Source organism: Hyla sarda, chromosome 2, assembly GCF_029499605.1.
Source record: "Hyla sarda isolate aHylSar1 chromosome 2, aHylSar1.hap1, whole genome shotgun sequence".
Classification (NCBI taxonomy): Eukaryota; Metazoa; Chordata; class Amphibia; order Anura; family Hylidae; genus Hyla; species Hyla sarda.
The window spans coordinates 104,766,931-104,780,154 of record NC_079190.1 but is presented as its reverse complement, the minus strand read 5'-3'; the positions used below and the strand labels follow the sequence as shown (position 1 = coordinate 104,780,154).

Here is a 13,224-nt window from a genome sequence, read left to right as displayed (position 1 = left end):
TTCTCCACACTTCTTCAGGCTCCCTTTATGTTATGAAACTTGTCAAGATTAAAGTCAAAAGGAATAGGTTCATTCTCTTTTGAATATCCAACACTCCACGAAAAGACTCATTTGTATGTCAGAAGTAGCCACAAGTCCATGTTTGCCAACATTTCTGATTTCCTCCTGTCAAATTCAACCATCCTGTAACTAAGTGACCTGCGCAAAAGTCATTGGGGGAGATTTATCAAACTTGTGAGGAGATAAAGTTGACCGGTTGCCCATAGCAACCTATCAGATCGTTTCTCTCATTTTTTAAAAGATCTCCAAAAAATGAAAGACCCTATCTGATTGGTTGCTATGGGCAACTGGTCAACTTTACCTCTGCACAGGTTTTGATAAATCTTCCCCATTATGTGGGGAAGGGAAGGAGGTAAGCTCTGACCATCGCCTACTGTGAATAGCCTGACCCCATCTTATCTATACAGCTATTACCTTTCGCTGTAATCCTGCCTGAGATGATAAGGTGGACACTGCTGAAATATTTTCTCTACAGGGCAGGAAATAGTTTATTGTTAGGCTTAGTGGCCAAAGTGAAAACTGCAGGAGTTCTGGGGAAGAAAGGCATCTGTAAGGCTTTGTTGATGCATATTTATTATAGTTTTTCTCTGTGTCTGTTCTATATCTGCTTTTGGTTAAAAATCCAAAACAAAATGTGAACATAGCAAAATACTGTATTTAATGCATCATTCTTACGTATATCAGGTCAGAAAAACTGTCCATGGAAATTCTATTAGTATGTTTGCAGCAATAACAAGTAAATCTGTTTTTGACTACTTTATTTCTTGGGAATTCCAGATTTAGATAAAAATAATCAGAAGGTAATCCTATCAATTTCCTTTAGTCACACAGAATAGAATTATTCAAACAGAACACGCTTTTGTACAGAAAAGTACTTTGTGTTACCTGTTTCACGGTTTGGCTGTACTCCTCTTGAGATTCAATATCAGGAAGCGGGGTCTGAAAAAAAAAATCTCTGTTATATTAAAGAAGAGATGAATAAAGGGCCACTGTTTTAAAAGGGCACAAAGGGACTCAATGTCACATTTTAACGTCCCCTGGGACATTCTTAAGAGTAGAACTGATAAACTAGTAGTACTGTACCTTGTATCACATATACAGCTACAAAGGTGAAACAAATATCTCTTTACATTACTGAAAACATGACCCAATGTGAACGGACAAGTAACAAAAAAAAATAATTTACAAGGAAAACTAAGTTACAGTTTGACTAGAAATCCAATATATAGACTTGTTAAACTATTTGTCTCTTAGACATGTTGTATTGTACCCTGGGACCAAAGTAGTAATGTTTCTCCTTGAGGTGAGCATCATAAGGAAATAGCTTATAGAACTTCCATGCTCCACTGGGAATTCTGGGAAGAGAGGATATAAAAAGCAGTTCTCTCACTCTACCTTTTCAATGTAGCTTTCCGTGAGGCTGTGTTCACATGTCCAGGTTTTTAATTGCTATTATTGGCTAAAAAGCCAGAAATGTATTTAAAAAAAAAAGAAGCCTCGGTCTTTCCCTTATACATGTTCTCCATTTATGATCTGTTCCTGGCTTTCTAGTGAATAATTGCAATTAAAGGAGTACTATGGTGTTTTTGTTTATTATCCTTCTATGTCAAGGCTGCAAAACAAACTTTAATTCACCTTCCTACGTTCCCCCGTTGAGTTGATTTTGGTGTCCCATTCTCTGGTCCTTGTCTTCTTCCAACTCCTGCGGGACAGTGAGTCATACTGCGCTCAGTGTCTCACCAGCCACAGTGGGACATTGCTGCAGCCGGTGATACGCTGAGCACAGTATGACTCACTGTCCTGCAGGAAGCGGAAGAAGACAGGGACCAGAGAGTGGGACACCGATATCGACGCAGTGGGGGAATGTAGGAAGGTGAGGTAAAGTTTGTTTTGTTTCGTTTTGTAGCCCGGGCACAGAGGGGTAATAATAAAAACAACCATAGTACTCCTTTAAGAACATGACTAGGAATGTATGCCAAGCCAGAGATGTCTTCAAAAGGAGAGACTACCCATCTGTGGACAGCTGATTTAGGGTTATTGCCCTTTCTTTGTACAGAGCAGGGTTAGCTGTTAAAGGGCTACTCCACTGGCTAGTGTTTGGAACATTTATTTCCGAACGCTGTGTGCATGCGCTGCGGGGGTCGGCCACGCCCCCTTGTGATGTCACACCACCTCAATTCAGGTCTATGGGAAAGGGTGTGATGGTGGCCATGCCCCCTCCAATAGACTTGCATTGAGGGGGTGTGGTGTGATGTCACGAGGAGCGAGGCCAACCCCCACAGCCCACACACAGCATTTGGAACTAAATGTAACTCCACTGGCCAGTGGTGTACCCCTTTAAGAGGCCTATCATCATGGAAGTGAAGTGGTAGTGATTCTACTTGAGCTGTTTTCACAGTGGAGCATGAATAGCCTATAAGTCTCCACACATCTTTATGACTCTCTCCTAAAGGAGAAACATTACCCCCCCCCCCCCCCCCACCCCCCTTTTAACTACAATGATAAAACTATACATTACTACATATCAGTCAAAGCTTACAAGAAAGAACATCAATAAATAATTAATAGGTGAGTTTCCTTTATTTTGACTATAGGAACATTTTGCAATGTGCCCGAAAAAAAAGATAACCAAAGATATAATAATACAAGATTCTGCAAGAAAATGGGTTAAAAATCTATATTCTGTCTCATTCATTGAAATGGGGCTTCAAGAAGTCCATGTGCACGATGTAGGTATAGAAATTATTTCCAGTTGCTAAAAGTATGAAATCTTCTGTGTATGTATTGTTATTCTTTCCTTTCCAAGGTCAGTGATGTAGGTATACCTTTTACCAGCTGTCATCTAAATTCTACCTGGATGACTGTGTGTAGAACAAACATGTAAACTGCTTTATGGTGGCAGATATCACAAAGCTGTTATAGTCCAATTTATAGTACAATTGCATGTGGCTTTAGAAAGTATCACCTGTCTACTGCAAAATAGTTGTGTCTAACTTTCCTTTATTTCTTATCAACATAATCTGAAGCAGGAGGGATGCCCCAGACACAACAAACAGTGTAAAATATCAATAAAATGAACATAATGAAGCCAACTGGAGTGATAAAGTCTTAAAGAGATAATGGAAACCTATGTTCAAGGTTATCAAAGTTATCCAAAAATGAAAAACCCTTTGAGAGTACGTTCACACATACAGGATCCTGCGCAGATTTGATGCGCAGGATTTGAAACTGCAGATTAGAAGCTGTGCTCAGTCATTTAGTTTGCATTGAAATCTGCAGCAGAAAATTCTCTGGATCAAATCCTGTGCATCAAATCTGCAAATGTGTGAACTTACCCTAAAGGGGTACTCCCCCCTAGACATCTTGACCCCTAGATGGGGATAAGATGTCTGATCGCGGGGTTCCCTCTGCTGGGGACCCCCACAATCTCTGTGCAGCAACTGTCATTAATTAAGAATGCTGGGTGAAGTGCCGGGGGCTTGTAACATCATGGTCACCCCCCCCCCCCCACTCCTTGTGACGTTGTGACACGCCCCCTCAATGCAAGTCTTCGGGAGGGGTCGTGCCATGCCCCCTCCCATAGACTTGTATTGAGGGGGTGTGGTGTGACGTTATGAGGGTGTGTGGCCATGATGTCACGAGCCTCGATGCCACACCCAGTTACATAGTTACATAGTTAGTATGGTTGATAAAAGACATACGTCCATCAAGTTCAACTAGGGAATTGAAGGGAAGGGTGTAAGGGGATAAGGGAAAGGGATGTAGTTTTATAATTCTGCATAAGCATTAATGTTATTTTGTTCCAGGAATGTATCTAATCCTGTTTTACAGCTATTAATTGTTCCTGCTGTGACCAGTTCCTGAGGTAGACTGTTCCATAAATTCACAGTCCTCACGGTAAAGAAGGCATGTCGCCCCTTTAGACTAAACCTTTTCTTCTCCAGATGGAGGGAGTGCCCCCTCGTCCTTTGGGGGGGGGGGGGGGGTTTAACCTGGAACAGTTTTTCTCCATATTTTTTGTATGGGCCATTTATATACTTATATATGTTTATCATATCCCCCCTTAAATGTCTCTTCTCAAGACTAAACAATTGCAACTCCTTTAATCGTTCCTCATAGCTAAAATGTTCCATGCCCTATATTAGTTTAGTCGCGCGTCTCTGCACCCTTTCCAGCTCCGGAATGTCCCTTTTATGGACAGGCGACCAAAACTGAACAGTATATTCCAGGTGAGGCCGTACATTTCCAGGTGAGGCCGTACAAGGCCTCACCCAGTGTTCTAAACAAACGCCAGTGTAATGAAGAAAACTGTGTCCCTGTACCCTCCACAAAGGGACACACTTTTCTGCTTTACAGTCAGCTCTCTCACTCTCTAACCACTAATCCTAACCCTTACCCCTAATCTTAACCCTTACCCCTAGCCATAACCCCTAATCCTAACCCTTAATTCTATCCTGTAATCTTAACCCTTACTTCTAATTCTAACCCCTAATCCTAACCCTTAATTCTATCCTGTAATCTTAACCCTTACTTCTAATTCTAACCCCTAATCCTAACCCCCAATCCCAACTCCTAATCCTAACCCTTACCCCTAATCCTAATCCCTAACCCTAATCCTAACCCCTAATCCTAACCCCTAATCCTTTGGATAGGGGATAAGATGTCTAGGGGCAGAACCCCTGTAAGGAATCCTTTTCACAGGCTGTTTTCTTCAGAGATTTTTAAATTTATGATAAAAATACAACATATAGTTCAAGCATTCATCACAACATTCTTTTACAAGAATTTTGCTTTTTTCTTTTTTTTTTTTTTTTTTTACATTTGAAATCTTTTTCAAGTCCTGTACAGAAACCTTCAAACCACAACAAACCCCAAAAATTTCCTTAACCAAAGAGTTTTGAATGCAGATATTAAAGTAACATCTGGTAATGTTTTTTTTTTTTTTTCTTTATCTACAGTATACTGTGAGAGAATTCAGTTCACTTCATAGCACTGTAAGGGACCCCATTCTAAAATGTTTTAAAGCAAACAATTAGCCAACAAATAAAAATCACTTCTAGGGTAGCAAACACACAGAGCTTTCCTTTCCGCAGTCCTGTGTGTGCAGTGAGGTTTGGAAGTGGGCCCCCGTAGTCACAGTCATAGCAGTGCTCTGGGCCCGCCTCCAAACTTACTGCACACAGGGCTGCCGCGTGTAGCTCTGTGTGTCTGCTCATAGAAGAATATGCAGCGTATTTCCCGCTGTGCAGCAGGTTTTGCACAGCATGAAATACACTGCATATATACCAGGTGTGACCCCACTCTTAAAGGGGTACTCCACTGCTAGACATCTTATCCCCTATCCAAAGGCCCCTTCGTGATGTCACGTCACACCCTCTCCATTCATGTCTATCAGACATGTTATCACCTATCCAAAGGATAGGGGATAACATGTCTGATTGCGGGGGGCCCTCTGCTGGGGCCCTCCGCGATCTCCCACAGCACCTGGCGTTCTAAAAAAATGGCGGGTTCCTGCGGCAGTGGTCGTTATTTCATGGCCACACCCCCTTATGATGTCACATCACGCCCCCTCCATTCATGTCTATGGAAGAGGGCGTGGCTGGCAGAATGCGCCCTCCCATAGACATGAATGGAGGTGGTGTGACGTGACATCACGAGGGGGGGCGGGCCGTGACGTAATCACAGCTTCCGGCCCTGAGCATTCTGAACAAAATATTCAGAACGCTGGAGCACCACCACTAGACATCTCATCCTCTATCCAAAAGATAGCCCAGCGGCGGGACCCCTGCGATCTCCCTGCTGCACCCGTTGTTCGTTTAGAGTGTCGAGTGCAGCGCTGGAGTGCTAGAGGCTCGTGATGTCATGGGCGCGCCTCGCTCGTGATGTCAAGTACACGCCTCCTCAATGCAAATCTATGGGAGGTGCCCTCCCATAGACTTACATTGAGGGGGCATGGTCGTGACGTCATGAGCCTCTGCCCCACATTGCGAGTCATCGGCATGTTCACTCCGTTCACAGGATGTCTGGCGGGACCCCCGCAATCAGACATCTTATGCCCTATCCTTTGGATAGGGGATAAGATGTCTAGGGGGGAGTACCCCTTTAAGTTAAATTATCCTTCAGTAGTCACTAGTGTTCCTTTTATGTGAATAAAACGTCTGCCATTGGTGTGTCCTTGTAGCAGTAATGCGGCTGAAGTTAATATCTATGTAATGTTCCTGTTGGAGCAGATGTTTGGGTTTAGTAAGCGATTACCTGTTGTTATCAGACGTGCAGCAGAATAATCAGGAAAGAGCAATACAAACATGTACTCAGGTATCTAAGAACACACCCTGCCTGCCGCTGATGTAATGCCACAGGGTTCTGTCACCTTCATAGGGCTTCCAAGAATAATGTACAGTATATGGTCGATCATAACAATACTATAACCCCTGACAGGTGGATTTATTAACATTGATTATCTGGTTACAAATGGTAGGTTATATTGGACAGGATGTAATCAATCAGTTCTTGAAGTTGATGTGTTAGAAACAAAAAAACAATCAAGCATAAGGACATGAGCGACTTTGCCAAATTGTGATAGTTAGACGGCTGGGTCAGAGCATCTTCAAAATAGGTATTGTGGGGTGTTCCCAGTATGTAGTGCTTAGTACCTATCAAAAGACAGCACACTGCTCATTTATGCCTATGGAGAGTACTGACTGGTCAGGGTGCCCATTGCTGATCCCAATCCACTGCTGAAGTTACCTACAATGGGCATATGAGCATCAGTACTGGACCATGTAGCAATGGAAGGTGGCCTGGTCTGAAGACTCATTATTTCTTTTATATCATGTGAATGGCCGAAGAAGTGTAGATTGCTAACCTAAGGAAATGATGGCAGCATGATGCAAAAAAGGACAAAGGTAAGCTTTCAGGGGCCGTGTGATGCTGTGTAAATTGTTCTGCTAGGAAATATAGGGTCCCGACCTTCATGTGGATGTTACTTTCACACAAACAACCGACCTAAATATTGGTGGAAACCAAATACATCATGGCAACATATTCCAAATAGCAGTGGCATCATTATCAAGATAATACACCCCTTCCCCCACTCAGGGCTGGTGCAAGGATTTTTGCCAGTCTAGGCAAAAGCGGATTTTGCCGCCTTTCTTGACGCAGCCAGTTGTTTCTGCCCTTTGACACGCCCCACGTTAGTCCTGGGAGAGGTGGGGGGGGGGGTGACACACTGTAATGTCCTCACTACTGGGGGGACACACTGTAACAAACCTCCTCCTCATGTAATCACTTTACTACTGGGGTGACATGTTACCTTCACTCCTGCTCAGACCCACCTCCTCCACAGCATCCACAGGTCATTCAGCCACAATCTCACCTGCACAGCTGAGCTCCGTCCCCAACACGTGATGGTGACATCATGACAGGTCCTACACCTCCTGCATCTAGCCGGCTAGGACAGGGGAGAAGGCAGAGTAAGGGAAGAATAATTCAGGGGTCGGTCCTGCAGGAATACTGTAACAGGGATGGCGTTCCTCCTCTGAAAAAAGTAAAGGATCACTGTTCCCATGCATTCTTGCAGGACTCGAGCCCTGACACAGGTCCTTCAGTTTTCAGCGGCAGCACTCTACTCCTGTGTACCGGGAGCGCCATCACTGACTGTAGTGGAGAGCAGTTGATTAAGGCCAGGGCACGCTATCAGGAAGCAGGACCTGAGTAATCACCCCTGTGACTGTCTGCCTTAGAGGAGCACTGTGTCCAATGGTGGTGCTGCACTACTCTCAGGCTGGGCCATGAAACTAAGTTTGCAAGTTTCCTAGGACAGGGGGCGGGCGTAGCGGCGCCCCCTTCAAGAGCACACTCTAGCGCCTGCCTAATTTGCCTATAGGTGGAGCCGGCCCTGGTCAAACTGCACACCTTATTCAAAAACAGTTTGAGGAACATGATAAAAAGAAAGGATCTCAGTCAGATACAGTATACCTGAAATATGCAGGTAAAACAAGTCCGGTCCATGGAGTTTTCACCTTAAACCTAACAGTACTTAGAACTGTGTTGGGGCCAGTTCCCGTTCTGTGCAGTTTGGATACATTTTCTTATTCAAAATGTGTTTATTAAGAGGGATATTGCTATGAGGCAAAAGTGATTTGACCTATAATCACAATTAAATTTAATAAAGATTTGTATTTCAGGCTGTGTTCACATGTTGAACTTCTACTGCACGTTTTACACATTTTTGTCTGCATTGATATTTCAAAATCACAGTAAAAATAACACATTTGTACAATTATGGCAAAATGGCAAAATTGTTGCAGCAATTTTTGGAAAGTCAAGCAAAAACAAATAAGTGCAGTAAAAAATGCAATGTGTGAACACAGCTTAAGGGGACTTTTATAACTATTATATATCAGGATCCCACAGAGAAAGCAGATGGAGTGTGGAGGGGGTCTGAGAACTAGTAGGAAAGATCTGGTAGGTGATAATGTCATCCTGTAGTTCACAGGAATTCAGAACCCAGAACTGACATCCTGTTTTGACACATTTTTTGAGAGTCAGACTAGTGATCACATTTTTTTGAGAGTTTTGAGAGTCAGACTAGTGATCACATGACCAAGTTACTTTAACCCGTATAGGACCTAGGGTGTATGGATACACCTTCTGTACATTGGTTTTAAGGACCCAGGGTGTACCTGTACGCCCCTGGGAATTTCGGTCCCCGCCGCGCGCCGGGCGGGGACCGGACTGGGGTGACTGCTGATATCGATCAGCAGGCACCCCGTGCAAATGCCCAGGGGGGTCATCAGACCCCCCATGTCGGTGATCGGCGCAAATCGCAAGTGAATTCACACTTGCGATTTGCGCCGATTCCGGGCCATACGGGTCTATAAGGGGGATCGCGGTTGTCTGACACCCACGATCCCCCTGTAGCGATAGGAGTGAGGTGGCAGAGGTGCCACCCCTCCTATCTCTGCTATTGGTGGTCTAGACGCGACCACCAATAGCAGATCGGGGGCGGGGGGGTTTACTTTCGTTTTCCCCGTTCTGCCCACCCACAATAGGCGGGGCAGAACGGGGAAACGACGGGGACCGAACGCCGAAGATCCACTTACCCGTCGGTGGAAACTGCGGGACGGGATCGGCGGCAGTGATCGGCACGGGCGGCGATGTCGTGCGGCAGAAGAGGACGGCTCCCTGGATCTGAAGGAAGCCGGTAAGTTGCCTAGCAACATCTAGAGGGCTACAGTCTGAGACTGCAGCCCTCCATATGTTGCAAAACTACAACTCCCAGCATGCCCAGACAGCTGCTGGGCATGCTGGGATTTGCAGTTTTGCAACAGCTGGAGGTCTACAGTTTAGAGACCACTGCACATCTCTATACATGATCTCTATACTGTAGCACTCTAGATCTTGCAAAACTACAACTCCTAGCATGCCCACACAGCAGTTTGCTGTCTGTGCATGCTGGGATTTGTAGTTTTGCAACATCTGGAGGTCCACAGTTTGGAGATCACAGTGCAGTGGTCTCTATCTGTAGCCCTCCAGATGTTGCAAAACTGCAAATCCCAGCATGCCGAAACAGCTGTCTCGGCATGCTGGGAAAAGTAGTTGCGTACCTCTAGCTGTTGCATAACTAGATCTCCCAGCATGCCGGGTGATCAGTACATGCTGGGAGTTGTAGTTTTGCAACAGCTATAGGCACACTGGTTGGAAAATACTGAGTTAGGTAACAGAACCTAATTGAAGGTTTTCCAACCAGTGTGCCTCCAGCTGTTGCAAAACTACAACTCCCAGCATGCACGGTCTGTCAGTACATGCTGGGAGTTGTAGTTTTGAAACAGCTGGAGGTTTGCCCCCCCCCATGTGAACGTACAGGGTACATTCACACGGACAGGTTTACAGTAAGTTTCCTGCTTCAAGTATGAGCTGCGGCAAATTTTTCGTCGCATCGCAAATTGCTAGCGGGAAGCTCACTGTAAACCTGCGCCCGTGTGAATGTACCCTAAAAACCCTACACTACACTAACACATAATAAAGGGTAAACACTACATATACACCCCCTTACACTGTCCCCCCAATAAAAATGAAAAACGTATTGTACAGCAGTGTTTCCAAAACAGAGCCTCCAGCTGCTGCAAAATAACAACTCCCAGCATTTCCGGACAGCCACTGACTGTCCAGACATGCTGGGAGTTTGGCAACAGCTGGAGGCACCATGTTTGGGAATCACTGGCGTAGAATACCCCTATGTCCACCCCTATGCAATCCCCAATTTAGTCCTCAAATGTGCATGGTGCTCTCTCACTTCAGAGCCCTGTAGTATTTCAAGGAAACAGTTTAGGGCCACATATGGGGTATTTCTGTACTCAGGAGAAATTGCGTTACAAGTTTTGGGGGGCTTTTTCTCCTTTTATTCCTTATGAAAAGGAAAAGTTGGGGGCTACACCAGCCTGTCAGTGTAAACAAATCAAAAATTTTACACTAACATGCTGGTGTTAAAAGGAAAAAAAGACCTCCAAAATTTGTAACGCAATTTCTCCTGAGTACGGAAATACCCCATATGTGGACGTAAAATGCTCTGCGGGCGCATAACAAGGCTCAGGAGTGAGAGCGCACCATGTACATTTGAAGCCTAAATTGGTGATTTGCACAGGGGTGGCTGATTTTACAGGGGTTCTGCCATAAACGCAAAAAAAGAAATACCCACATGTGACCCCATTTTGGAAACTACACCCCTCATGTAATGTAATAAGGGGTGCAGTGAGCATTTACGCCCCACAGGTGTCTGACAGATTTTTGGAACAGTGGTCCGTGAAAATGAAAAATTTAATTTTTCATTTGCACAGCCCACTGTTCCAAAGATCTGTCAAACGCCAGTGGGGTGTAAATACTCACTGCACCCCTTATTAAATTCTGGGAGGGGTGTAGTTTCCAATTTGGGTCACGTGGGGGGTCCACTGTTCTGGCACCACGGGGTGGCTTTGTAAACGCACATGGCCCCCGACTTCTATTCCAACCAAATTCTGTCTTCAAAAGCTCAATGGTGCTCCTTCTCTTCTGAGCATTGTACAGCGCCAGCAGAGCACTTAACATCCACACATTGGGTATTTCCATACTCAGAAGAAATGAGGTTACAAATTTTGGGGGTCATTTTCTCCTATTACCCCTTGTAAAAATATAAAATGTGGGGGAAAAACAGCATTTTAGTGAAACTTTTTTTTTTCATTTACACATCCGACTTTAGCAAAAAGTCATCAAACACCTGTGAGGTGTTAGGGCTCACTGTACCCCTTGTTGTGTTCCTTGGGGGGTGTAGTTTCTAAAATAGTATGCCATGTGTTTTTTTCTTTTTTGCTGTTCTGGCACCATAGGGGCTTTCTAAATGCGACATGCCTTCCAAAAACCATTTCAGCAAAATTCGCTTTTCAAAGCCAAATGTGTCTCCTTCTCTTCTGAGCATTGTAGTGCGCCAGCAGAGCACTTGACGTTCACACTTGGGGTATTTCCATACTCAGAAGAGATGGGGTTACAAATTTTGGGGGGACATTTTGTCCTATTATCCCTTGTAAAAATTTAAAATTTTGGGGAAAACTAGCATTTTAGTGGAAAAAAAATTAATAAATCATTTACACATCCAACTTTAACAAAAAGTCGTGAAGCACCTGTGGGGTGTTAAGGCTCACTGGACCCCTTGTTACGTGCCTTGAGGGGTGAAGTTTCCAAAATAGTATGCCATGTGGTTTTTTTTTCTGCTGTTCTGGCACCATAGGGGCTTCCTAAATGCGACATGTCCTCCAAAAACCATTTCAGAAAAACTCACTCTCCAAAATCCCATTGTCGCTCCTTCCCTTTTGAGCCCTCTACTGCGCCCGCCGTACACTTGACATACACATATGAGGTATTTCCTTACCCAAGAGAAATTGGGTTACACATTTTAGGAACATTTCTCTCCTTTTACCCCTTGTAAAAATTCAAAAACTGGGTCTACAAGAACATGCCAGTGTAAAAAATGAAGATTTTGAATTTTCTCCTTCAATTTGCTGCTATTCCTGTGAAACACCTAGGGTTAACAAACCTTTTGAATGTAATTTTGAATACTTTGAGGGGTGCAGTTTTTATAATGGGGTCATTTGTGGGGCATTTCTAATATGAAGGCCCTTCAAATCCATTTCAAAACAGAACTGGTCCCTGAAAAATTTAGATTTTGAAAATTTTGTGAAAAATTGGAAAATTGCTGCTGAACTTTAAAGCCCTCTGATCTCTTCCAAAAGTAAAAACATGTCAATGTTATGATGCAAACATAAAGTAGACATGTTGTATATGTGAATCAATATATCATTTATTTGGAATATTCATGTTCCTTATAGGCAGAGAGCTTCAAAGCTAAAAAAAAAATGCAACATTTTAAATTTTTTCATAAAATTTTGGAATTTTTCCCCAAGAAACAATGCAAGTATTGACAAAATGTTACCACTAACATAAAGTAGAATATGTCACGAAAAAACAATCTCGGAATCAGAATGAAAGGTAAAAGCATCCCAGAGTTATTAATGCTTAAAGTGACAGTGGTCAGATGTGCAAAAAATGGCGGGGTCCTACAGTGAAAATTGTCTGGGTCCTTAAAGGGTTAATAAAGAGCATAGCTGCAGTTGTGCTGCAATAAAATAAATGGTGATTTAGGACTAGTGAGTGTACACGATATAGGGCAAAAAAAATTGAGTGTATCTTTAAAGAATCTTCTGCAAAAGTCTTGGCACAAGAAACCACAGAACATTTTAAGAGATATGGGGGAGTCCCTGCCTGAAAGGGTCCGAGCTGCTTATCAATATACCTCTTGGTGTCTTTTGCAGCCTATAAAAGGATGCACTTTCCAAATACTAGTGATAGAATTGTGCTTTATTTCATTTTCTTCATTGTATTTCAAGCAGGAAACAGGGCTGGATCATTTCCATATTTTAACACATTTGCCATGCAGGAGAAATCCTTGGCTGCCACTGCTTTGAGATAATATTTTTACCTCATAGTTATGCGCAGCCAGTATGGGACAACATAAAACAATAACAGCCATGTTTAGAACCCCATAGCGTTGGTATGAATTTACAGTCCAACACCTGCCATCACAGCTAGACAACAACACAAAAACCAGCTTCTAGGACATAGTAAACCTTGACC

The 13,224-nt window shown here is 43.6% G+C and overlaps 1 protein-coding gene across 1 annotated transcript in view; it reads right to left on the bottom strand.

Annotated features, from left to right (window-relative positions):
* Positions 1–13,224, bottom strand: part of RAPGEF3 (Rap guanine nucleotide exchange factor 3) — a 118,123-nt gene that overhangs the window by 51,033 nt on the left and 53,866 nt on the right. The window contains exon 3 of the mRNA XM_056562759.1: positions 946–999. Within this exon, the coding sequence (XP_056418734.1) occupies positions 946–999 (54 nt within the window). The remainder of the gene's footprint in view (positions 1–945; positions 1,000–13,224) is intronic.